The sequence below is a fragment of the Zonotrichia albicollis genome, chromosome 2 (genome assembly GCF_047830755.1).
Source record: "Zonotrichia albicollis isolate bZonAlb1 chromosome 2, bZonAlb1.hap1, whole genome shotgun sequence".
Classification (NCBI taxonomy): Eukaryota; Metazoa; Chordata; class Aves; order Passeriformes; family Passerellidae; genus Zonotrichia; species Zonotrichia albicollis.
The window spans coordinates 12,069,580-12,094,915 of record NC_133820.1 but is presented as its reverse complement, the minus strand read 5'-3'; the positions used below and the strand labels follow the sequence as shown (position 1 = coordinate 12,094,915).

The 25,336-nt window shown below is 49.8% G+C and overlaps 1 protein-coding gene across 4 annotated transcripts in view; it reads left to right on the top strand.

Moving 5' to 3' along the window:
- The window catches only part of ITSN1 (intersectin 1), a 108,692-nt gene that overhangs the window by 29,853 nt on the left and 53,503 nt on the right, over positions 1-25,336 (top strand). For 3 of the 4 annotated variants that reach the window (XM_074533557.1, XM_074533563.1, XM_074533570.1), the window contains 10 exons: positions 5,490-5,650; positions 7,700-7,876; positions 8,417-8,510; positions 10,559-10,659; positions 11,706-11,769; positions 14,210-14,347; positions 15,489-15,604; positions 17,505-17,767; positions 21,403-21,552; positions 22,361-22,501. In XM_074533557.1, the coding sequence (XP_074389658.1) occupies positions 5,490-5,650; positions 7,700-7,876; positions 8,417-8,510; positions 10,559-10,659; positions 11,706-11,769; positions 14,210-14,347; positions 15,489-15,604; positions 17,505-17,767; positions 21,403-21,552; positions 22,361-22,501 (1,405 nt within the window). The remainder of the gene's footprint in view (positions 1-5,489; positions 5,651-7,699; positions 7,877-8,416; positions 8,511-10,558; positions 10,660-11,705; positions 11,770-14,209; positions 14,348-15,488; positions 15,605-17,504; positions 17,768-21,402; positions 21,553-22,360; positions 22,502-25,336) is intronic. The other variant, XM_074533568.1, reaches the window with a different exon arrangement.

Here is a 25,336-nt window from a genome sequence, read left to right as displayed (position 1 = left end):
TGTCTGTGCTGTTCTGGAGGTGGTTTTCTGTTCTGAGTCATTCTGCTGATCTTAGCTACACTTTAATGGAATAATGGGAGTAAAGCCTGGCCTGAGTTTGCTGGAGGGTCCCTCCCAGCTGGGGGACACAGGGAATAAATCTGAATAAATCTGGTCAGTGCCTCACTCCTGGGCCCACAAAAGCTTCCCCAGAATGCACAGTCCTTCAAAACAGCAGTTTTTGTTAAAATTGAGAATTCCTGTGTCCCTTGTACTCCTCATGCAAGGAAAGAAGTGTCAGTGAGCAAAGGAGTGAAGTATTATGGTCTGCCATGGCAGCTGCTGTGCCCTTCACCAGCTCAGGCTCCTCCAGGCTGGGGATCAATTAAAAGCCTCTAATTGGGCTCTGACTGGGCCTGCAGTGGCTTGGGAGATAACTGTGCTTAAGCAGAATAATCTGCCTTGCTTGAGAGCCCTGAGGAGTGGGGCTCACAGAGCATCTCCTGGCCCTGCAGTGAGAGGAGAGCTGAAATAATGACAGCCAATAATACCCATCCCAGTAACCCAACCTGCTGCTGGGTTACTGACTGTGGCAGCACAGAGGCACTGGGTGACACTGCCCTGTTCCCACAGAGGCACTGGGTGACACTGCCTGTTCCTCACAGAGGCACTGGGTGACACTGCCCTGTTCCCACAGAGGCACTGGGTGACACTGCCTGTTCCTCTCAGAGGCACTGGGTGACACTCCCTGTTCCTCACAGAGGCACTGGGTGACACTCCCTGTTCCCTCAGAGGCACTGGGTGACACTCCCTGTTCCTCACAGAGGCACTGGGTGACACTTCCTGTTCCTCACAGAGGCACTGGGTGACACTCCCTGTTCCCTCAGAGGCACTGGGTGACACTGCCCTGTTCCTCACAGAGGCACTGGGTGACACTGCCCTGTTCCCACAGAGGCACTGGGTGACACTCCCTGTTCCCACAGAGGCACTGGGTGACACTCTCTGTTCCTCACAGAGGCACTGGGTGACACTGCCCTGTTCCTCAGAGGCACTGGGTGACACTGCCCTGTTCCTCACAGAGGCACTGGGTGACACTGCCCTGTTCCTCACAGCTGCTTCCCTTCCCACCTTCCTAAGTCTGTGTCCAGGGCTGGCACAGTGGGGGAATCCTGGTCATTCCTGCACAGGCACCCATCCACAGAGACCTGAGTGCTGCCCACTGCTGGGGCTGTGCCTGTGCCACACCTGGGGGTCACCCTGTGCCACACCCGGGGCTCACCCTGTGCCACACCTGGGGCTCACCCTGTGCCACACCCAGGGCTGACCCGGTGCCACATGTGGGGCTCACCCTGTGCCACACCTGGGGCTCACCCTGTGCCACACCTGGGGCTGTGCCTGTGCCACATGTGGGGGTCACCCTGTGCCACACCTGGGGCTGTGCCTGTGCCACACCTGGGGCTGGGGCTGTGCCTGTGCCACACCTGGGGCTGAGCCTGTGCCACACCCGGGGCTGAGCCTGTGCCACACCTGGGGCTGAGCCTGTGCCACACCCAGGGCTGAGCCTGTGCCACACCTGGGGCCATGCCTGTGCCACACCTGGGGGTCACCCTGTGCCACACCCGGGGCTCACCCTGTGCCACACCTGGGGCTCACCCTGTGCCACACCTGGGGCTGTGTCTGTGCCACACCTGGGGCTGAGCTTGTGCCACACCTGGGGCTGAGCCTGTGCCACACCTGGGGCTGTGCCTGTGCCACACCTGTGCATGTGCCACACCTGTGGCTCACCCTGTGCCACACCTGGGGCTGAGCCTGTGCCACACCGGGGGCTGTGCCTGTGCCACACCTGGGGCTGTGCCTGTGCCACACCCGGGGCTGTGCCTGTGCCACACCTGGGGCTCACCCTGTGCCACACCCGGGGCTGAGCCTGTGCCACATGTGGGGCTCACCCTGTGCCACACCTGGGGGTCACCCTGTGCCACACCTGGGGCTGTGCCTGTGCCACATGTGGGGGTCACCCTGTGCCACACCTGGGGCTGAGCCTGTGCCACACCTGGAGCTGTGCCTGTGCCACACCTGTGGGCTCACCCTGTGCCACACCTGGGGGTCACCCTGTGCCACACCTGGGGCTGTGTCTGTGCCACACCCGGGGCTGTGCCTGTGCCACACCCGGGGCTGAGCCTGTGCCACACCTGGGGCTGTGCCTGTGCCACACCTGTGCCTGTGCCACACCTGGGGCTGTGCCTGTGCCACACCTGTGCCTGTGCCACACCTGGGGCCGTGCCTGTGCGACACCTGGGGCTGTGCCACACCTGGGGCTGAGCCTGTGCCACACCTATGGACTCACCCTGTGCCACACCTGGGGCTGTACAACCCAGGGGAATTGCTGAATTTCCAGCTGAATCAGTGCAGATTTGGGAACTGCACTGTGATCCCTGCTTTAGCACAGCGCTGCCTTCATGGATAGGTGGTCTGTGTGCTAATTACAGCAGGTTTGGATGTGCTAATTAGCCTGTGCTAATTTCCCATGTTTGGTGGGAACACTGCCTGTGTTCAGTTTGTGCACCTCATACATGCAAAAGTAATCCAGCTGGTTTTCATTCTGCAGAACAGATGGGAGAGAGGAGGAGGAAAAGAGGAGAAGATGCACAGAGAAGGATTTGTCAGCACTGAGCCCTGGGGTGGTGCTGAGCTCACTGCAGCTCTTGTATTCAATACAAGCACAGGCCTGGCCTAGGGAAGATAATAAATATTTAGTCAGTGTTTAATCCATTTTACCCTGCACTGGATCCGGCCAGGCCACAAATGAAACAAATGCAAGGGCACCACATTGTCCCAATTCCATTAGGGGCAGAAATGAGTGGAATTAGGTGGTGTGTGCTGGCTCCCTGCATTCCACAGTAAAATCCAGCAGCCTGACACCAACTTCTGCAACTAGAAATGGAAATGTGTCCTATTTTAGCAGGAAGAGTTTGTCAGACAAAAGCTGCTTTTTCTTTGCGCTCTGTAAAACTGGAGAAATTCTGGGGGCTGCAGAGAGCTCTCTGCACTGATATTTGTGCTGGCAATTTCAATAATGGAGCTGTTGGTGTAGAGTAAAGGAGTTCACAGAAGGTCAGATGTTGAATGAAAAGCTACAGCTGCTGATGTGAATTGGAGTTCAATGAGAGCAGTGCCACTGGTGCACATCAGAGTTGCTGAATGCTGGGGAATTCATGTTTGCCATGTAGGATGCAAAGATTTGCTGTGTTCCAGCAGGAAATGGTGCCTGGAGAGCCAAGGTTCCTACAGGGTGATCTTTATTTTCCTGCAGGGATAGAACCCACTGAGGGTCTAACAGAATTAATTAATCAATTCTGTCTATCTAGAATTAATAAAAGGTTTTTATCTTGTATATCAAAGAGATATAAATGGCAGTTGTGGGATGAAATGAGCTCTAAGATCCCTTCCCATCCAAACTAAACTGGGATTCTGGGATTCAGCATTGTCCAGGCCCAGGTGCAGCACATGCTTGAGAAGGACATCAGTCTCAGTGTCTCAGTGTCCTCTCCAGACTTGCTTTAAATGCTTCTCCCAGATTTTAATGCTGTTATTGAGCCCCATGGCAGCAGAACTGGTGGATTAAGGCAGCTGCAGCCCTGGAAATCCTTTCCTAGGAGTTCAGGAGAGGTTTGAGTGTCTCTGATGCTGCTGGGGGTCTAAACCTGTGCTGCTCCCTGCTGGGATCTGCCTCTCCATGGGGGTTTCATGTTTTGGGGTTCTTTTGGAGTGGGAGGATTTCCATTTTGGCACTACCTTTACCTGGCTGTCTCCTTGGGTATCAGTTATAAATAGCTGATATTCACTGGGGTACTTTTGGGATAACTTCCCACCTAACTGCACAAAAACTCTCTTTGAGAGGAGTTTGATCAGAAATGAAGCTCTGCTTCAGCCACACTGCCCAGGGCCACACCCATGACACAGAAGTGAATGCATGAACTTCAAATCTGTATCATTCCAGTGCTGAATCTGTACTTGATTCATCAAACAAATGCAAAGAAATAAGCATGGTGTTCCAAAGCGAGTGTGCAGCTATTTCTGTTCCTGATGTGCATTTACTGAGGGTTTTTGGTGTGCAGTGGCAGGAACTGACACTCTCCCTCCTGCTTCTCTCCCCCCAGTCCCACCCTATTCCCTGCTGAGCTGGGTTTTCTTAACTAGCAAGGCAAGGAACAAAAAGCAGACTGTTTAAGTCAGACTCCTTTCCCTGAAAGCCTATTGAAGGCCTAGGCTCAATGTTTCATCTTGAGTGCTATTGTTTAATTGAAAACACATTTGCACACTCCCAGATGGAGCAGTGCTGAGGGGAGTCACAGATTTAAGGAATGTTTTATGTTAAGTGGAGCTAAAGTACAGATTTGCAGACTCAGTGATTCACTTCTCTGTGGTGCTGTTTTAGGACCCTGTGCTTTCATTGGGGTGATTTTGCAAAGTTTTTGTGCAGCTGCATTTGTTCTGGATGTTTCCTTGTAATTCCTCCAAGAGTTGAAAAGCAACTTCAGAAATATTAGTTAATCACCAAAGGAAAGAAATCATTGAGCTGTTAAGTTTAAATAGCGTGTTAGTTTTAGCCTGGCATAATTTTGGGGGGAAGTTAGTGAGAATCTCAGAATTCCTGAGGCTGGCACAGCCCTGCCAGCCCATGCAGTGCCAGCTGTGCCCACCTTGTGCCCAGCCCAGAGCACTCAGTGCCACCTCCAGGGCACACCTGCAGGGATGGGCACTGCAAAGCTCCCTGGGCAGCCCCTGCCAAGGCCTGAGCTCCCTTTCCATGGGCAAATTGCTGCTGCTGTCCCAGCTGAGCCTGCCCTGGCCCAGCCTGAGGCCGCTCCCTCTGCTCCTGTCCCTGTTCCCTGGCAGCAGAGCCCGACTCCCCCGGCTGTGCCCTCCTGGCAGGGCCTTGTGCAGAGCCACGAGGGCCCCTGAGCCTCCTTTGCTCCAGCCCCAGCCCCTTCCAGCTCCTCAGGGATTCTGCAGCCCCTTCCAGCTCCCTCAGGGATTCTGCAGCCCCTTCCAGCTCCCTCAGGGATTCTGCAGCCCCTTCCAGCTCCTCAGGGATTCTCCATTCCCTTCCAGCTCCTCAGGGATTCTGCAGCCCCTTCCAGCTCCCTCAGGGATTCTGCAGCCCCTTCCAGCTCCTCAGGGATTCTCCATTCCCTTCCAGCTCCTCAGGGATTCTCCATTCCCTTCCAGCTCCCTCAGGGATTCTGCAGCCCCTTCCAGCTCCCTCAGGGATTCTGCAGCCCCTTCCAGCTCCTCAGGGATTCTGCAGCCCCTTCCAGCTCCCTCAGGGATTCTGCAGCCCCTTCCAGCTCCTCAGGGATTCTGCAGCCCTTTCCCAGTTCCCTCAGCCCCTCCTGGGCTCCAGCCCCTTCCTCAGCCTCGAACATCCCCACTCATGTGATCGTGCTCCCGGGGCAGGGCCTGAAGTTGCTCACTGCAGGCTGTAACTGTGCCAACACTGTGTTTTGCAGGGCTCTAGCTGACATGAACAATGATGGCAGGATGGATCCCTTGGAGTTTTCCATAGCTATGAAGCTCATCAAGCTGAAGCTGCAGGGGTACCAGCTCCCGGCCGCGCTGCCGCCCGTCATGAAGCAGCCGCCCCTCGCCCTGCCCGCTGCCCCAGGATTCGGTAAGATCCCCCTTCTCCTCCATATTCCTCATTGTTACCTGGGACTGCAGCCATTCCATTGGCCTTTTGCAGTTTCTCCAAGAACATTTTGGGGAAAAGTGCTTCTAAAAGCACATGGACTCAAACCCAGGTGTTGCACATGCACTGAGAGGAACTGCACTGGGCTTTTACCTGAGCTGAGCTCCTGTTTGCTTCAGGCTTGCACTGCCCCAAACAAAACATGGCTCAGGTAGCAGGGTACTCTAATACTCTAGTGCATTCCAAAGGGCTGGAGCTGTGGTTAAACTGTTGGCATTACTGCATCTCCAGCTTTGCTCCAACATTACTGCATCTCTGCTCTGTTGTTCCTGAGTTTTTACAGTCTGCTTTGATGAGCAGTGCTGCTCTGGTGGGAGCTGCTGGGGTGAAGTATTGCCAAAGTCACCATCATTTCTGGGAAAAGTATAGGGAAGATGGGATGGGGAAAGGAAAATAAGCAAATAAATCACCAAATAAAGCCAAACCTCTTGGTCCTGTTGTGAGAGGATCTTTCCCTTTCTGCTTTACTCTTTGCTGTGGCTCAGGGTTATTGGTGCCTGGGAATCCTGGAATGGTTTGGGTTGGAGGGACCTTAAAGCCCCTCCAGTGCCACCCCTGCCATGGCAGGGACACCTCCCCCTGTCCCCAGTGCCCAGCCTGGCCTTGGGCATTGCCAGGGATGCAGGGGCAGCCCCAGCTGCTCTGGGCACCCTGTGCCAGGGAACAATTCCTCATTCCCAATATCCCATCTAAATGTCCTGAAGAAAGGGAACAGTGCTTTGATACACTGCTTGCAGCAGTGTGGTTTGATCCATTGTAACCCCACAAGTTTTACAGTCAGAAATAAAATTCTTTGGAAGAAGACAGTGAAACTGGGCAGAGCCAATGCAGGGTTAATTGAGAAAAGGCAGAAGGAAATGAGCCCCCACAAAGCCAAATGGTGATCCCCTGTTCTCACTGCCTGTAGATTGATGTGAGCTGTTTGCACACCCTCGTTCCTCCCCTGGCACCACTGGCCCTCCTTAACCCCTGGTTCCTGCAGCTGTGCTTGCCCTCAGCCTCTCACCCTGTGCTCTCCATCAGCTTTGCCCTGGCTCATCCCAGCCCAGTGATCCCCCCAGTCCTGCAGCTGCTGGGCCGGCCTGGGGCTGCTGCTCCTTCCTGGGGCTGCTCCTTCTTCCTGGGGCTGCTCCTCCCTCACTGGGGGCTGCTCCTCCCTCCCTGGGGCTGCTGCTCCTCTCTGGGGGCTGCTGCTCTCTGGGGGCTGCTCCTCATCCCTTGGGGCTGCTCCTTCTCCCTGGGGCTGCTGCTCCTCCCTGGGGCTGCTCCTTCCTGGGGCTGCTCCTCATCCCTGGGGGCTGCTCCTCATCCCTGGGGCTTCTCCTTGGGGCTGCTCCTTCTCCCTGCGGCTGCTCCTCATCCCTGGGGCTTCTCCTTGGGGCTGCTCCCCCTCCCTGGGGCTGCTCCTCCTCCCTGGGGGCTGCTCCTCCTCCCTGGGGGCTGCTTCTCCTCCCTGGGGCTGCTCCTTCCTGGGGCTGCTCCTCCTTCTCCCTGGGGCTGCTCCTCCTCCCTGGGGCTGCTCCTCCTTCTCCCTGGGGCTGCTCCTTCTCCCTGGGGCTGCTCCTCCTTCTCCCTGGGGCTGCTCCTCCCTCCCTGGGGGCTGCTGCTCCTCCCTGGGGCTGCTCCTCATCCCTGGGGCTGCTGCTCCTTCCTGGGGCTGCTCCTCCCTCCCTGGGGCTGCTCCTCCCTGGGGCTGCTCCTTCTCCCTGGGGCTGCTCCTCCTCCTTGGGTCTGCTCCTCTCTCAGGTTAGGGCGCCCAGTTCATTCCCTTTGTAGCAGATGCTGCTGGACAGCTGGGGGCAGTGCTGGCCCGCTCTGGGGCTGTCCCCGTGTCCCGTTCGTGTCCCCGTGTCCCGTTCGTGTCCCCGCAGGGCTGTCCCGGGCCTGGGAGGTGCCGCTGGAGGTGTCGGTGACCCCGCGGGCGCCGGCTCGGTGTGCGTCAGAACCAACGTGTGCTTTTCTCGCCCGTAGGTCTCGGGGGCATTGCCAACATGCCATCCCTCAGCAGCGTGGCCCCGGTGCCCATGGCATCCATCCCGGTGGTGGGGATGTCCCCCCCGCTGGTGTCCTCTGTCCCCGCCGCCGTCCCTCCCCTGGCTAACGGAGCTCCTGCTGTCATCCAGCCCCTGCCTGCTTTCGCTCACGCCGGTACGCCGCTCTCACTCTCTTCTCCTGCTCCTAACAGCTCCCCTGCATTTCCTGGCACCCGTGGGACTGGCCTCTCCAGTGCTGCCCGTGGGGAAGGACTGGGCTTTGCTTTAGCCCACTTGGCACACTTGGAGAAGAGCTGAAAGGAGGAATGTGGACATGGCCTCCTGCAGGAGTCCCTCGTGGTGAGAAAATCAAGCAGCCCTTGGAGAAATGAACCTGCCAGGAAGCTGTTGCCTGGAAATTGGGCCTCTCCTGTCTCTTTGTACTGCTGTCTGTTAGGGTGACTTAAATACCGAACTACATGTGCCAAAATATCATTTGGTATCAACAGGGTTTCCATAAAGCTGTGGAAGTAAAAAGATAAGAGGGAAGTGCCCTTGTGTTTCCCCCCCATCCTGCTGGATTCTGATCTTTATATTGTTAAGAAGTTCCCATCAGAGACACAGTGCTTGTAGTGGATGTAGGAGTGACAGAATGCCATGGGGATTGCCTGGGTCACTGTGAACAGCAATAAATCCCTGTTTTCTCTCTTCCCAGCCACTTTGCCAAAGAGTTCTTCCTTCAGCCGCTCGGGGCCGGGAGCTCAGCTCAATGCCAAGCTGCAAAAGGCACAATCCTTCGATGTGGCCAGGTGGGGCTGGGGCACACAGGTTGGGTCCCCAGGGCTGGGAAAACTCCTTCCCTTTCTCAAAGTGACCATCTGAAATCATAGTTCTGGCAGAAATCAGTTCTGCAGAGGTTCAGCATTCCCTGGGGTGCTGTGGCTTTACTGCACCTTTTAATGCTCCAGGAGCAGGGAATCATGGAAGTGAAGTAATTAACTATTAACAGTGATGACATGATCTCCACTTGATTTTTAGAACAGCATTTGCTTCTATAAACAAAACCTGCATCGTGCACAGGCACTCCTGGTACTGGGAAAACAACACAAGTAATGCATGATTTAAAATTAGCAACTGCAGGGTAATTGCTAAAAGCAAAATATTTCATAGATCTCATGTTTTAAATGCACTCACTGAGAAACATCACTGTTTCTTCTATATTCTTGAAGTTCTGTGTGAAAAATCACTTTAAGGGCTTTTAGATTATTCCAAGGCCTATAAAAATGTCTGGTTGGGCAAAAAGGGTTTTACTGTGGTTTAAAAAAATGGATCTGAAACTTCCTAAGAGGAGTTAAGAGAGGGATTTCCCAAAGTCCTTGTAAATCATCTCTCCCATGGATCTATGCCACAGGGTTTTTGCAGGAGGAAAATGGATGGCACACAATTAAATGATCTGTCTTTATTTTCATTTCCTTCTGCAGGCTTGTCTGTTGCCCTGCTGTTAGATAAGTGACACTACTCAATATTGATTTGGAGTATTGACTCCAAATAATTTAAAGTCTTTCAAAACAATTCATTTTCTTTCTGAAACCTAAACTGGCCAGGAACAGAATAGGGATGCTCTGGTATAATTTACGTGTAACACAGAAATTAAAATGTGTGGAATCCCCCAAATCCAGCAAAACTGAGGAGAAATTCCTATGGATAAAAATTAAATATTTGGCCTTTTTTCTTATTTTCATTATTGAAGGGGCAGCTTGGTTTTGCTTTGCTCCCATGAAGGGATGTTATTAAAGCTCAAGAGTTTGGAAATCAAAAATAAAAATAGAGATACTGGTTTGTGTCTTGTCATGTGAGAATGGTTTATAAGGTCAGCAAAAGGACAGATTTTGATTGTGCCTAAAGGCAGAAAAACTCCTCTCCTTGTTTTTCAGAATTAGGATTTCTCAGCCATCAAGCCTGGGAAATTAGAGGTGCAAATCAACTCAGCCTGTTATGGGAATGGATTAGAACTGGGAATATTACATTCCTTACTTGTTCCATTAGGAGAAACTTTACATTCAAGTGTGACTTTTTCACACTTTTTTTTCTACATTTCCAGGATGTTTTACATTTGTTTGCCTTCAGCAGCTCTGTTTGGCTAAGAGAAACAGTTAAAGATAGAGTAAAATGTTACTCTGCATTTCTTGCTACATGTTTAGGTAAAATCTTGTAGCTCCTCTGAACAATTTAGGTTCCTTCATTCTCTCCCAGTAAAGAAAAAGGAAAACACTTTAAAAAACAAACAAACAAACAAACAAAAACCATCTTCCAAGAGAGTGAATTGTGAAATGTTTGCAAGCAAGAGGTCAGACTTGTGGTGGTTTCAGGAATAGCAGGGAATATTAGATCATGGAATAATGGAATGGTTTGGGTTGGGAGGGACCTCAGAGCCACCCAGTGCCACCCCTGCCATGGCAGGGACACCTCCCCCTGTGCCAGTGTCCAGCCTGGCCTGGGCACTGCCAGGGGACAGGGACACCTCAGAACCTCCCAAGCCTCACAGCAAAACTGGGGGCAAGAACATTTTCAGGCATCAAACTTGATCTCAGTGCAGCCCTTCAGCCTCTTGTGAGGGGCTGAGGCCCTGGCACAGGGTGCCCAGAGCAGCTGGGGCTGCCCCTGCATCCCTGGCAGTGCCAGGGCCAGGCTGGACACTGGGACAGTGGGAGGTGTCCCTGCCATGGCAGGGGTGGCACTGGGAGGCTCTGAGGTCCCTCCAGCCCTGACCCTGCTGTGGTTTGTGACTCTGTGATTGTTCCATGCCCTTCCTGAGATGAAGTTTCCAACTGTCCCTTTCTCCCTGCCCTCCCTGCAGCTCCCCTGCCGTGGCAGAGTGGGCTGTGCCTCAGTCCTCGCGCCTCAAGTACCGGCAGCTCTTCAACAGCCACGACAAAACCATGAGTGGGCACCTGACAGGTACTGGCACAGCTTCTCTTGTCTCCCTGTTTCCAGCTCCCAGAGCCAATTTCATGCCTCTGAGGGTGTTGTTCACATAGGAAGAGGCTCATCAGTGTTTTTCTCTTTTAATCTCCCGAGTGCTCAATGCTCTTGTTTAGAAGCAAATACTCATCACAGCTGGGATCACTTTAGCACCATTTATTTTCTGCAAAATTGACCTTGGGAAGCGTTTCTGGAAAAGGGCACAGTGGGTTCTGTGAAAACTTGTGCAGCCATTTCCAGTGCTTGGTTCACCCATGTGGTAATCACATATCCTCTGAACAGAGAGAGACACAGCTCTCTGCCAGGATTTTCCCTTCCTGGGAAGCTGTGAGAAGCTGTAAGGAAGTTCAGAGAAGAGAATAAAAAACAATTCTTATTTCCATTTGCTGCATCTCCATTTCTTATCTACATGTGCTGTTGTTGTGCACATGTAGAATGTGTTATGAGATTGTTTACCAAAAGGCAGTTTCTTAATTAGACACTGGACAGGGTTTAGGTAGATTGACCAATTAGATTAAAGCTGTATCTGACAGTCTGTAAGAGTTATGAGTTTCTTAATAGTACAGTATAATATAGTATAGCTTAATTAAGCAATTGATCAGCCTTCTTCTTCATAGAGTCAATGCTAATTATTTCCTGTTCAGGGGACCATTGCCACAATACACTCACTGCTGAGAGCAGTTCCAGGGGGAGACTGGAACTGGTCCCCTGCCTTGATTTTGCCAGTTCTGGTGCATGTCTGTGACTTAGAGCTTTCTTGGATTTTAATCTGAGGGATTTGGTTGCCCAGAGCAGCTGGGGCTGCCCCTGCATCCCTGGCAGTGCCAAGGCCAGGCTGGGCGCTGGGGACAGTGGGAGGTGTCCCTGCCATGGCAGGGGTGGGATGAAATGAGCTCTAAGGTCATTCTGTGGGATTTTGTGGCTGTTGTGCAGAACTGAAGTGTTATTTCTTGGTTATTGGGGGAGCCAAGTTCTGCTGCTCGCATCTCTTGCTTATTTGTTAATATTTGTTTCCCTTCTAGGTCCCCAAGCAAGAACGATTCTCATGCAGTCCAGTTTACCCCAGGCTCAGCTGGCTACAATATGGTAAATAAATGTTTCCATTTCCATCAAAACACAAACTCTGCTGAAACCTCTGCCCTGGAGCCCGTGGGGTTTTCTCCATTTTCAGTCTCACTGATAAATCACACGTTGCTCCTTGTCCTGTGTAACTTTATAAACAAAACCTGCACTTCTGTGCCTTTCCTAGGAGTATTCCACAAGAGCAGCAGGAGCATTTTTGTGTCCCAAAACATCTTTTGTGTGATGATTTGGAAGTTGTGGTTCAGTGCTGGGTTTTTAGGCAGAGCAGATGTTCAGCATCCTGTGCCTTCCACATCCCCTGACATTCCCCAGGGGAATTTACCTTTGCACAGGTGGCAGAGCAGGGAGCTTAACCCAAGGCACACTTGCTGTGGGATTTCTGTGCCTTTTCCATGGGTATGGCAGGGCTGATTTCCCAGGGACATGTACAATCATGGATTTTAAAGGCATTTGTCTCAGCTTCCCTTTTGCCTTCCAACTTGTTGTCTGCTGAACTTTATGATGTGTTGGAGATTTTTTCAGAGATGGCCTAGAAGGCAGCTGTGAGGAGCAGATTCTCCCAGCCTGTTTCTGTGAACAGCAGAGGTTCTCAGGTTATTTTTAATTACAGGTAAAAGTGACAAACATGAAGGCCTTGAGAGCCTTGCACACCAGAGTTCTCAGGCAGCTTTCTCATAACAAGTGGATGTTCTATCTTTGGTTGTTTTGGGAAAGCAAGAATAATTTTGAGAACCCAAATCTTGGTATTGGAAACATAAGGAGGGGTTGGTATGTTATCTCTGACCTATTGTGAGCTCAGATTTTGCAATATGCATGAAGTGAATTAACACTGTTATGAAAGGTGCCTGATTGATGAATAAAGTGGAGTCGATGCTGACCAACGCAAGGTGGGTCGTCTCCCTCCAACTTCAATAATGATGTTTTTATTGCCCCATGGGAAGTTGTTCCTCATGAACTCCTGTCCTTTAGGAGTGTTTGCTGAGGAGCACTGGAGCAGGCCCAGGGGCTCTGTGAGGGTGGCAGTGCTGCAGCCACTCTGACAGGGCCATTCAGCCGCCCTTGTTCTCTTTGCAAAGCACTGGCAGTTGTGGTATAAGTTAAAAACCACTCTTGCCTTCTCTGTTTCCTGACAAAGGGATAAAAACAAAGCAGCCCAGTCCCCCAGCAGATGATTAACCAAGAAATGCTCTGCTTTTGCCAGCCTTGGAGCGCTGGTGTGGGCAGGCAGCTGCCACCAGGACTCTCTGAGCTGGGGACAGTGACAGCTGCCAGTGCACTGAGATGGGGAGGGGACATTGCAGCTCCTGTTGGTCTTTCCTGGCCCTGCTCTGGGCTGAGGTTTGCCAGTGCTGGGGCTGGAATCCCTGGCACAGACACTCCAAGGGAGCAGCTGGTGCTCAGCCTCTGGGCTGTCCTGGGAGCTGTGGCCCAGCTGATCACTCATTTCTGTGCCTGCTGCACTCCCACTCTCCTGGCTTGTGCCTGAGCTGAGCCTGAGCAGTTCAGTGCCACAGGTGTGGAGGGAGTGAGGCTGGGATTGTCTCCCAAACTTCAATCCCATCAGCAGAGTCCTGTGCCCTGGGACTGCAGAAGGATTTTTCACTTACTTCCCTTGGGTTCTCCCAGTATCTTGGGAGATTTCCCTGCATGATTAGAGTGCAGCATGCTGGAGAAACAAATCCTGAGCTGAAGAGACCCCCGGGGACCCCCCAGTGCCAGCCCTGCCCTGCCCAGAGCCCACCAAGCCCAGCCTGGGCATCCCTGGCAGCCTCAGGGCTGTGCCCATTCCCAGGGGCAGTGCCCAGCACCCTCTGGGGAAGAACCTTTCCCTAAAATCCAACTAACTCTGCCCTTGCCCACTCCAGCTGCTCCCTGGTGCTGTCCCTGGCTGTTCATTTTGTGCTACACCACCTTAACAGGAGTGAAAGCATCTTGTGCCTCTCTTGGAGCTCTGCTGTGGGGCCATCCAGAGACACGAGTCTGTCATTTTCAATATGTGCATGATGCCAGGGTGGGTTGTGCTTGTCAGGACTAGAACATCAATGGCTTTGATTTCACTGCCAGTGGGTGCCCTGGCAGAGACAGGAGCCTCCAGGGAGAAGGAGACCAAAGCTAACATTCTGCCAAACACCTGAGCTGCTCCCTTTGGGTGTTCATGGGGTGTTCAAGAGAACTCCACTGGTTCAAGGTCCTTCTCTGGCACGAGCTCCTGGCAGCACCAGAGCAGGAGAAGCTGTGGCTGCAAGGCTGGATTTCAGACAGACAGCCATGAGAAATGGGGGAAATAGGGAAACATTTGGGGTTTGCTTTTCATTTGTGTTGAAAAAACAGAGTAGTGTGGAGAAACTGAATGAAATTGGAACTGTGTATGTTGAAACAATGCCTTTGAACAGTGATTTCTAATATTTAATAATTTCCTCGTTTTTCCCTTCCCTTTAACAAGGAATCTCTCTGACATTGATCAAGATGGGAAGCTGACAGCTGAGGAGTTTATCCTGGCTATGCACCTCATTGATGTGGCCATGTCTGGCCAGCCACTGCCTCCTGCCCTGCCCCCAGAGTACATCCCCCCTTCATTCAGGTAACTGCCCATCCCCTGGGAGTCCCACTCCTGGGTTCTGTGGGTCATTTGGGATGGTTCTGTGTCATTTGGGATGGTTGTGTGCCATTTGGGATGGTTGTGTGTGGTTCTGTGTCATTTGGGATGGTTCTGTGTCATTTGGGATGGTTCTGTGTGGTTCTGTGTGTCATTTGGGATGGTTCTGTGTGGTTCTGTGCCATTTGGGATGGTTCTGTGCCATTTGGGATGGTTCTGTGTGGTTCTGTGTCATTTGGGATGGTTCTGTGTGGCTCTGTGTCATTTGGGATGGTTCTGTGCCATTTGGGATGGCTCTGTGTCATTCTGTGTCATTTGGGATGGTTCTGTGCCATTTGGGATGGCTCTGGGAGTGCCAAGCACGGGAACTGAGCAGTGAGCCCTCACCTTTTGCCCTGTGAGAGCAGGCTTTGGGTGGGTGTTTATGCTGACACACCTTCCAGGCCTGCCCAGTCTGGCCATAGAAGCCTAGATTTAAGTTCAGGGTTGTTTTCCTGCAGAGCAGTCAGATGGATTGGAATTCCAGGATGGATTTGCACTGCGCTGCATCCAGACCTCCTTGGGCACAGCTGGGTTTGGCAGCAGGGGGCTCACTCATCACTTCTCCTGCTCCATTTCACTTCTTTGGGGAGAAATGGATGGGGAGAAAGTAACAGCAATGAAAAGAAGTGTTTTTATACTGACTTCTTCAGGTGTCCTCCTAAAGATTCCCAATATTTGTGTATTCCATCTGGGATCTTGCTTTTAGCTTGACTATAGTGAGCTCTTCCTGTGTCTCTGCTGTTTTTGCTATAGTTTAAGTCAGCATTTCCCCAAGCCCAGACTGTCTGGGGAAAAATCTCCCCCCAAGTGAGAGATCTTGGAGACATTTTGGGGAGATTTTGAACCCATGTGGAAGCAGAATTTGGGACTGGGGTTCTCAGCTCACCAGTGAGCTGCTGGGATCCTGGAAAATGCTGTTCTCCTGAGGCAATGCCTGAGTGAGACCTTCTGGGCAGCACTGAGTGAACACTGAGTACCATGAAACATTACAGCACTGCATTTCATTTGATCTGATCATTAAATCATAAATCATTTGGGTAGCCTGGCTTCTGTTAAGCGCCCCCAATTGCTGTTTCCTTGGCAGAAGAGTCCGCTCTGGCAGTGGCATTTCTGCTGCCAGCTCAGTGTCTGTAGACCAAAGGTTACCAGAAGAACCAGCACTGGAGGAGGAGCAGCAGCAACTGGAAAAGAAATTACCAGGTGAGCAAGGGAAAGCAGGGATATTTAGTGTGCTGTTCCCACAGGGGTTTCCCATAGGTCACAGCCTGGGAGGAAACATGGCCTGACTGAGAAATGTCTTTCCAGAGCAGTTTGGGACAGGTGTGAGGCACAGCCAAGCCATTGCTGGGTCCAGCTCATTCCTGTGCCTGATCCTTGGGCTTGGTGGCACTGGAGATGGGAAGAACCTTCAGGCTCCTCATCTCCTGCACTCCTGGCACAGGACTGCAAGGAGGAATTCCTGCTGCCTTCATCCTCTGCCTTAGCTGGAGCAAAGCTTGGCTGAGGTGCTCTGTGGAAATCCCAGTATTCCCATAGAGCTGTTTCCTTGCAGTCTGTGTAACAGTGGGGCTCAATACAGATTGTGCTCTGTGGAAATCCCAGTGTTCCCACAGAGAGCTGGGATTTCCCTGCAGTCTGTGTAACAGTGGGGCTCAATACAGATTGTGCTCTGTGGAAATCCCAGTATTCCCATAGAGCTGTTTCCTTGCAATCTGTGTAACAGTGGGGCTCAATACAGATTGTGCTCTGTGGAGGATCCCAGTGTTCCCACAGAGAACTGGGAATTCCTTGCAGTCTGTGTAACAGTGGGGCTCAGTACAGATTGTGCTCTGTGGAAATCCCAGTATTCCCACAGAGAGCTGGGATTTTCTTGCAGTCTGTGTAACAGTGGGGCTCAGTACAGATTGCAGCAGTTCCAGGAAGAGAACTAAAGGAACAGGGAATTGGCAGCTGGAAAGGGGCACAGACTGGAAAAGACAAGAACTGAGCTGGTTCAGCAGGTGTGGGGCTGATGTGTCCAGCTGTGCACACTGGGATGGCAGTGTGGGCTCTCCCTGGCCTTGCATCCCAAAAATGTCCATGCTGGCCACACAAGGGACAGAAACCTGCACTTTGGGCTGTGGGAATGGCACAGGGGGTGTGAAAAGGAACAGAAGGTGAAGGGAAGGAACCATTGGGATGGAGGGGCTGAGGAGTGAGGAGGAGGAAGGACAGTCCCTGGGACTGCAGAGGATGTCAGGGAAGCTGTGCTGGAGGTGAGGCTGTTCTTTAGGACAGTAGGGGGTGAGGATGTGGATCTGCAGGAATCCAGACTTCCTGGGCTCAGCTGCCCAAGAACCTAAACCATTTCTTTTCCTGACACTAATGGGTAATCTAATGAGAAGAGCAACTTTAAGTAAGTTCTGGTCATTTGCATAATGGCCTTTTGATGATGTCAGCAGCTGAATTCTTTGCACTAATGGAAGTGTTGGCTCTTGGACTGCTGCTATTATCCCATGTACAGAGGAATTCCAGATCTGTGTCCTCATGGAGGATCAGCTGGAGAATGGTTTATCTAAATTACTGCCCTTGCTGAACTTTGTGGAGAGAGCTGGAGGCCTGAAGAACTAAAGCAGGAACTAAAATTTCTGGGATGTTAAAGGCAAGGAATGAGGAATGGGAATGGGAATTCCCTCCTTGGTTTGCTGAGGATGTGATTTGAGGGGATCAGCAACATCAAACTTTCACAGTTCTATTTCTCCAAAGCAGTCTTATTTGCAATGCCATGCTCTGAAACATTTTTCCAGCTCCATTTCTCTCTCAGCAATGTCTGTCCTATTCCATGGCATTTCTAAGTCAGCATTTCTTATCTCAGAGTTTGCATACAGATGCACACTGAGCCTTCTGGCAGGCCCTGAGAGCTCTCTACAAATCCATTTCCCACACTAATCCCCGGGCTGGCCTGTGGAGCTGTTACCCCTAGTGGGGAGCTGCAGGGCTATCTATCCCTGCTGGATGCTGGATTGCCTTTGCTGGGGATCCCTTTGGATCTCTGTGTGTTTGTTCCTAAATTAACAGCAGAGTTTAACAGCCCTTTTCCCCCCCATTTCCATGCACAAAGTGACATTTGAGGACAAGAAGAGGGAGAACTTTGAGCGGGGTAACCTGGAGCTGGAGAAGCGGCGGCAGGCCCTGCTGGAGCAGCAGCGCAAGGAGCAGGAGAGGCTGGCGCAGCTCGAGAGGGCCGAGCAGGAGAGGAAGGAGCGCGAGCGGCAGGAGCAGGAGCGCAAGCGGCAGCTGGAGCTGGAGAAGCAGCTGGAGAAGCAGCGCGAGCTGGAGCGGCAGCGTGAGGAGGAGAGGAGGAAGGAGATCGAGAGGAGAGAGGTGAGCCAGGGAGCCTGCAGGGCAGGGCCTCTGCACGCTGGGCTTCTCACTGAGCCAGGGCCGGGGGGAAATGTGTGCAGGATGGACGGAGACAGAGACCTCTGCAGCCAGCTCAGGAACTTGGGTTCATTGCACAGGGCCTGGGTGCAGGGCCCTGCTGGGATTTGGGGTTCATTGCAAAGGGCCTGGGGGCAGGGCCCTGCTGGGATTTGGGGTTCATTGCAAAGGGCCTGGGGGCAGGGCCCTGCTGGGATTTGGGGTTCATTGCACAGGGCCTGGGTGCAGGGCCCTGCTGGGATTTGGGGTTCATTGCAAAGGGCCCTGCTGGGATTTGGGGTTCATTGCACAGGGCCCTGCTGGGATTTGGGGTTCATTGCAAAGGGCCTGGGTGCAGGGCCCTGCTGGGATTTGGGGTTCATTGCACAGGGCCTGGGTGCAGGGCCCTGCTGGAGCTGCAGCCACAGCTCAGAGCAGGCCTGAGAGAAGAGAGGGGAAGAGGATGAGAGGGAAAGAGGGTAAAAGGATAAGACAGCAAAAGGGATAAGAGAGTAAAAGGCAAGAGCTAAGAGACAAGAGGTAAGAGCTAAGAGGCAAGAGAGTAAAGAGCAAGAGAGTGAAGTTCCTGTTACAATAAATCTCCTTCTGTGTTGAATATTCTCATTCTCACTGACCAATCTATTACAATACACAAATCCTATACCATTTCCATACAGCCTATAAGAATCACTACATCACCACACTGTGTTATATTTTAAACCCTAAAAACTCCTCTTTGGGCCCTTCTGCCAAGCTGCAGGGTCTGCTCTGGCCCCTGGACCTGTCTGCAAGCAGAGGGTGTTGTTCCATCCAAAGGGGATCACCTTCAGCAGCCACACCATTGTTTTCCAGTTGTTCAGTAACTGAGGGATCTCACAGCTTGCTTTCATTTCAGTCTCACTTATAGTTTCCATATGCTCAAAATCTTCTGCCAGACCATCATATTGATAAGGCTTTCCTGTTTCATCTTCCCCAACAAATATGAGACAGTTTGTTGTTGGGACTTCTCGGGTTTTGTGTTGCTGAAATGGCTCCTGAGGTATTAAAGAGTCTTTTTTTCCCAGCCCCACGACTGAAGAAGAAGTCAAGATTCCTGGGCTCTGGTTCTCGAAGCTTTTTATTTTCTCTTATCTGTTACATTCTTTCTCTGACCTGTGAGATCTGTCCAGCAGGTTGGGTTGTGCCACACTGACCACTCTCAGGGTGGTGTTACCTTTTTACACTAAGAACTACATGTTCTTTATTTACAATAATTTTCCACTACCTATCACCTGTGTTAGACAGTCTGTCTCTAAACCAATCCAGAAGTGTCACCATCCCAGCAGAAGATGGAGAACAAGAAGAAAAAGGACAGGACACACCCAGATTCCTCCATCTTGCCTCCTGAACCCCCATTCTAAATCCCCAAAATTCTACTTCTTCACCCTGTGATAAATTCACTGTCATTCTACTCAAACTCTTGTGGCTTTTAAATCTTCACACAAAGTTGGGAATTGTTTCCATGGGCTAAAATCAAAGGCACAAGTGGTTTTGAGTCCATGCCAGGGTCTCTGAGCCCCCTGCCTGGGTCTGGAGCCATCCAGGGCAGCCAGAGGGATGTCCTGGGCTCTGACAGGGACTCAGATGTTTATCAGTTCTTATCTCTGTCACAGTCCCACAAACCCTGAGCTCTGCAGCACTTCACTCCAACAAACTAAAAATGGAGCCCTGTCTCTCTCTCCAAGGCCTTTGAAGGATAAACTGTCCAATTAAGAGATGACACCTCAATTATTGTCACTTCTAACCCAATACCCACAATGGGGACTTTTTTATCCAATGACACAAAACCACCCAAACCATGGAGAAGAAGGTGAAGGAGAAGGAGCAGCCTCCACCCTGAAACCTCCATCTTGCTTTTCTATCTATTCCTGTATTCTAAACCCTTAAACTCCGAGTTTCCCACCCTGTGATATCACACACTTCTATTCCATCTCCACCCCCACAATCCCAGTTCTGTCATTCCATTCTGGAAGCTTCTCCAGGGCCTCAGGTCAATGCAGTGTTCTCTGGGGGTCAGTGCCTGGCAGCACAGAAAGTCTGGAGTTCTCAGCACCAGGGTTCCAACAGTGCCCCAGCCTGGGAGAATCCAGGTGAGCACTGGGCACTCAGTGTGTTGCTGCCAGGATGGGGAGCAAACTTATAAAGCAGGAACTAAAATTTCTGGGGGGTGCTAAAGGCAAGGGAGGGGCATTTTTTGCTTCATTTGTCCTGTGAAATGAATGGATGAGACGTTGACATTTAGGACAACATGCTCCTGACCTCTCACTTCTTTAAAAATAACTACTACTACTCCTTCTCCTTCTCCTTCTCCTTCTCCTTCTCCTTCTCCTTCTCCTTCTCCTTCTCCTTCTCCTTCTCCTTCTCCTTCTCCTTCTCCTTCTCCTTCTCCTTCTCCTTCTCCTTCTCCTCCTCCTCCTCCTCCTCCTCCTCCTTCTCCTTCCCCTCCTTCTCCTTCTTCTTCTTCTTATTTATATTTTTATATGATTATAGTATTATTATTATATTTGGTGTTAAGAGAGGTGTGAGTGAATGAAGAAAAGCTTATGGCATTCATGATTTTCCAGGGCTGAGTTCATTTCATAGAGTCCCACAATGGTTTGGGCTGGAAGGGACCTTAAAGATCCTCCTTAAAGTTCCAACCCTCTGCCATGGGCAGGGATAACATCCACCAGACCAGGCAGCACCATCCAACCTGGCCTTTAGTTTGTTAAAGGAAACACACCCTGGTTAACCCAAAAATCTCCTTTTTTCTCCCATTGCCAAACTGTGATATGTTCAGCACAGAAACACTTGGCTGTTCTTTGCAAAGCTGCAGAGGGTCTCATGTTGGAGCTTGGAAAGAGATTTGAATCTGTCCTGGAGAGTTCTCCTGGTATTAAACAACATGTTAAATCAGCAAACTGGATCTTGGAAAACAGAGGGGTTTTCTGTTCACTCACCTCTGTGATGCCTCAGGTTTAGCTTTTATATTTTTCACATTCTGTGCTGCTTTAGTGTGCAGTTCTGAGCTTCATACGAGGGGATGGTGAGCAGGGAGACAAAACAATTCCTGCTCCAGCTGGGCACCAAGGACAAATGACCCAAATCTCAGCCCAGGAGCACAAACCCCGTGGGCTGGAGAGAGAAAAACAAGCAGGGTGGGACTGCCTGGGCTGAAGCTGGAATGGGACAATGAACTGCAAGGTGCAAATGGAGCAGAACTGATCCCAGGGACAGAGCCCGTGCCCGGCTGTGCATTTTGGGGCCATTTTGGTTCATCTTGGGTGCAGCCCTGGCTGGGCTCTGGTGCTGCCCAAGGTGCATCCATGGAGGAGATGCTGTGAATAAATCTCTGCTTTATTCTGGAGCTCTGTCTGGTCTTTGGTCTAGGTCAGCCTTCCCAAGGCATCCCCTGCTGCTCAGGGAAGCAGCCCCTGAGCAATGTGTGTGTGCAGAGCCCAGAGCAGCCCAGTTTGTACCAACATTCTGGCTGAATTTCAGCATAGAACAGCCCAGATTGCAGCTGCTGGGTTTGCCCCTGCAGGCTGCCAGACTCACAGCTGCTGGTGTTCACCCTGCAGGCGGCCAAGCGCGAGCTGGAGAGGCAGAGGCAGCTGGAGTGGGAGCGCAACCGGCGGCAGGAGCTGCTGAACCAGAGGAACAAGGAGCAGGAGGACATCGTGGTGCTCAAGGCCAAGAAGAAAACCCTGGAGTTCGAGCTGGAAGCTCTGGTGAGTGGGGAAGCAGCAGCTCAAACACACAGGTGTCACCACATTTCACAGAGAAAAGCAAGGCACGGTTCTTCCCAGGAATATTTCTGGGTTTCGCATTCCTGAACCTCAGAGAAAGGACAAAAACAATTCTTATCTCATTTGCTGTGCTTGTTTTTGTGAAAAAGTAAAATGCAATATGAAAATTACTTACCCAAATAATAATATTGTGTTTCCTTGGCCTATCAGGGCCAAGTGTGTTTCAGGACTGTCACTGACAGTCACAAAATGCTGTGCAGTTGTGCAGTTGAGTGCTTGGCAGATTCAGTTTAGACATTACGTAATATAGTGTGATATAATACAAAATAATATAGTATAATAAAGGAATTCGTTAACCTTCTAATAGGATGGAGTCAGCTGCCCCATTCTCCCCTCATCAGGGCTGCCCTGCAGATTCCACACACAAGCACAGCCTGGTGGTGACTGCCCTGGCTCTGGTTGTTTTCTGTGTTCTCTAGAATTTCCACCACTGATATTTCCCTTAGTGTCACTTGAGGTGTTTTTATCCCAGCTGTGATCTCAGAAAATGTCACTACATGGAAGAAAAGGCCACATTTTGTCTGGGGAGAACCTTAAAGCTTTTTACTGAAAAAATAAAAGTTTTTTCAACTATCCTGTAAATTTTCCTATCTTGTGTGTAGAGAACAGGCTAAAGGTATAAATGAGTTTAAAAAATGAGTGTTTAGAAGAAGTTTTTGTTCCAGACTTGCACAACTGAGCATTTTGGTTAAAAATTTTATTAAATAGATGTTTTTCTTTTCTTGTAAAGAATGATAAAAGGAACCAGTTGGAGGGGAAGCTTCAGGATATCAGGTGTCGGCTGTCGACCCAAAGACAAGAAATTGAAAGTACAAATAAATCCCGAGAACTCAGAATTGCAGAAATCACCCATTTGCAGCAGCAGCTACAGGTGAGAAAATGTGCTCTAATTTTATTCTTAGCCTTGAATTTTGAGCTCCTCAAAACCATCAATATCCTGAGCAAACTTGGAATGAGCTGTTCCTCACACTTAAGGATAATTTGTCATTAAATGAAATGGAAGCTCCCAGTGAAACCAGGGAGTTGTTGGTCTAAGCATGGCATTTGCCTTTCTTACTGAAATTCTGAAATTACTGAAATTCTGTCACATGAGAGCTGCAGCCTTCAGTGAAAGAATGTTCACTGTAGTTTGTAAGGGTTTTTCAATGGGCTGCAGTGTTTGACTCAGGAAATTTTCTCTTTTATAAATCCTGCACAGGGCTTGAAATTAATTCTTGGCTGGTCATGGGGGCTCTCGGTGTGTTTGTACCAGTACAGAGAATCTCACACCTACAGAGCTGAGGTGTAAAACCTGCCTTAAAACCTAATCCTGCTGCTTTATTATAAAAATTAGTGATCAAGTAAAAAAGTAATTAAGTTAAAAAGTAATTAGTTATTAAGTTAAAAATAAAATGAATGAAATATAATTTCTTAATTAAATAATTTTTCCTTAAAACCTTAAAAAGATAAATAAAGATAAAGATAAAACCATTTCATAGCTTATTAATAAAATACTATAAAACTCACAACCTATAAAACTATAATATATGTAAAAATAATAAACATCTAAGTCCAAACACAAAATACCATCTCAAACACTTTCAATCTCAACCATAACAAAAACAAACAAACAAAACTAAAATAAACTAACATTTAGTGGTGCCCTGTGTGAGGATCAAACTCACAACCTTCAGATTATGACTGGTTTTTTTGAGGGTCTCTGCTTTTTATAAAAAATTAAATAAATTTAAATGTTTTTAATTTAACTATTATAATTATACTTCATAAATAATTTTATTATAAAAATTAGAATAAAATAATTCTGTCCTGCTTTCCCTGGCAGTTGTTCTGTCGGGGTTTGGGCTTTGGCAGCAGTGGCTGTGGCTGTGTGCTGGTGCCTGCTCCCATTGATCTCCACCACTGATATTTCCCTAGTGTCACTTGGGGTGTTTTTATCCCAGAAAATGTCACTGCTCAGGAGAAAAAGCCACATTTTGTCTGGGGAGAACCTCAAAGCTTTTTCCTGAAAAAAAATTTATTTTTTCAAATATTCTGTATATTTTCCTATCTCATCTGTAGAAGGCAGACAGAGATGTAAATGAGTTTTATACAAGGAGATTTCCATCCTCTCAACTCTCAAAAAGGTTATAAAGTCAGTATTGTCATTATCCTTGTGATGTATCTTCATTGGGAGCAGTTTGGTTTAATACATCTGACACTTGCTGTGGGAAGATGAGTTCATCAGAGCAGTAATTATCTCTCAGGCTGTTAATTGCTGCCCAGGTGCAGTTTCACTGGGCTGTGGGAGAGGTGGTGTCCCTGTTAGTGCTGGCATGAGGGTGTGTGCCCTTCCCTGCCCTGGGCTGCCTGCAGGTGACAGTGGAGCCCTGGAAAAAGTTCAAGACAGAATCTAAAATGTCAGGCTTTGTGCTTTCCCAGATCACCTGCACCTGTATAAGCAGTATCATAAATTATAGAATTGTTAGATGTGATGATTGTTTAGTAATTAAATGTAATTATTATATAACCATAAGAAGAATAGTGAGAAACTATGTTGGAAATTCAGAGAGGGGCTAAATTGATGTATACAATAGAACAGTATAAGTTTAATAATTAACATGAAAGTTATATAACAATAGAGTATAAAACAGGATCATTTCGTATTGAAGTTGGAGGGAGACGACCCACCTTGCGTTGGTCAGCATCAACTCCCATTTATTAATCAATCAGGCACCTTTTATAACAGTGTTAATTCACTTCATGCATATTGCAAAATCTGAGCTCACAATAGGTCAGAGATAACATACCAACCCCTCCTTATGTTTCCAATACCAAGATTTGGGTTCTCAAAATTATTCTTGCTTTCCCAAAACAACCAAAGATAGAACATCCACTTGTTATGAGAAAGCTGCCTGAGAACTCTGGTGTGCAAGGCTCTCAAGGCCTTCATGTTTGTCACTTTTACCTGTAATTAAAAATAACCTGAGAACCTCTGCTGTTTACAGAAGCAGGCTGTGAGAACCTGCTCCTCACAGCTGCTTTCTAAGCCATCTCTGAAAAAATCTCCAACAATTTTGGATGTATGGCTGGAGTCAGATTTGGGTTGAATGTACCCCTGGCACCCAGAGCTCTTCATAAAAAGCACAGCATATAATCCCCGTGATTCTGTGGGTTTGAGCACTGACACAGGGGCCTCAGCTCTCACATGCTGCTCCCCACACCCTGGGCTGGGCTGCAAACACCTTCAGGCTTTCTTTACGTCCTTGCTGAGCACCTGGGCTCCCAGGGCATTGAAGAGAATTTTCCTTTGTCCAAGGGGCAGAGCTGGGCTTTGATTTCCCCTCCATGTGGGACATTGCTCAACTCTTGGCCCTTTCTTGTTGCACGAGTGTCCAGAGTTTGTGATGCTGTTAATTTCTTGCATCTGTTTCTGCAGTATGTGGAATCCATGTGGTGGGTGTTCTTGGCTGGGTGCTGATTCCATGCTTGTCTGGGCTTTCAGGAAAGAGGAGTTGACCTTCAGGGTGCCTTGGCATTCTCAGTCCTTACACACTCCCCAAACTATTCAGTGCATTGAGTCATCTGGGATCTTTGGAAGTGCTCTGGCCTTTACAAACAAAGCAGCTGATGTTGTGATCACATTCCGCCCTCAAATGCTGTCCTGTGGTGCTTTTTGTGCTTGAAGAAGGAGAATTTCTGTTTCATGTTGTCCATTCTGCTGCTTGGT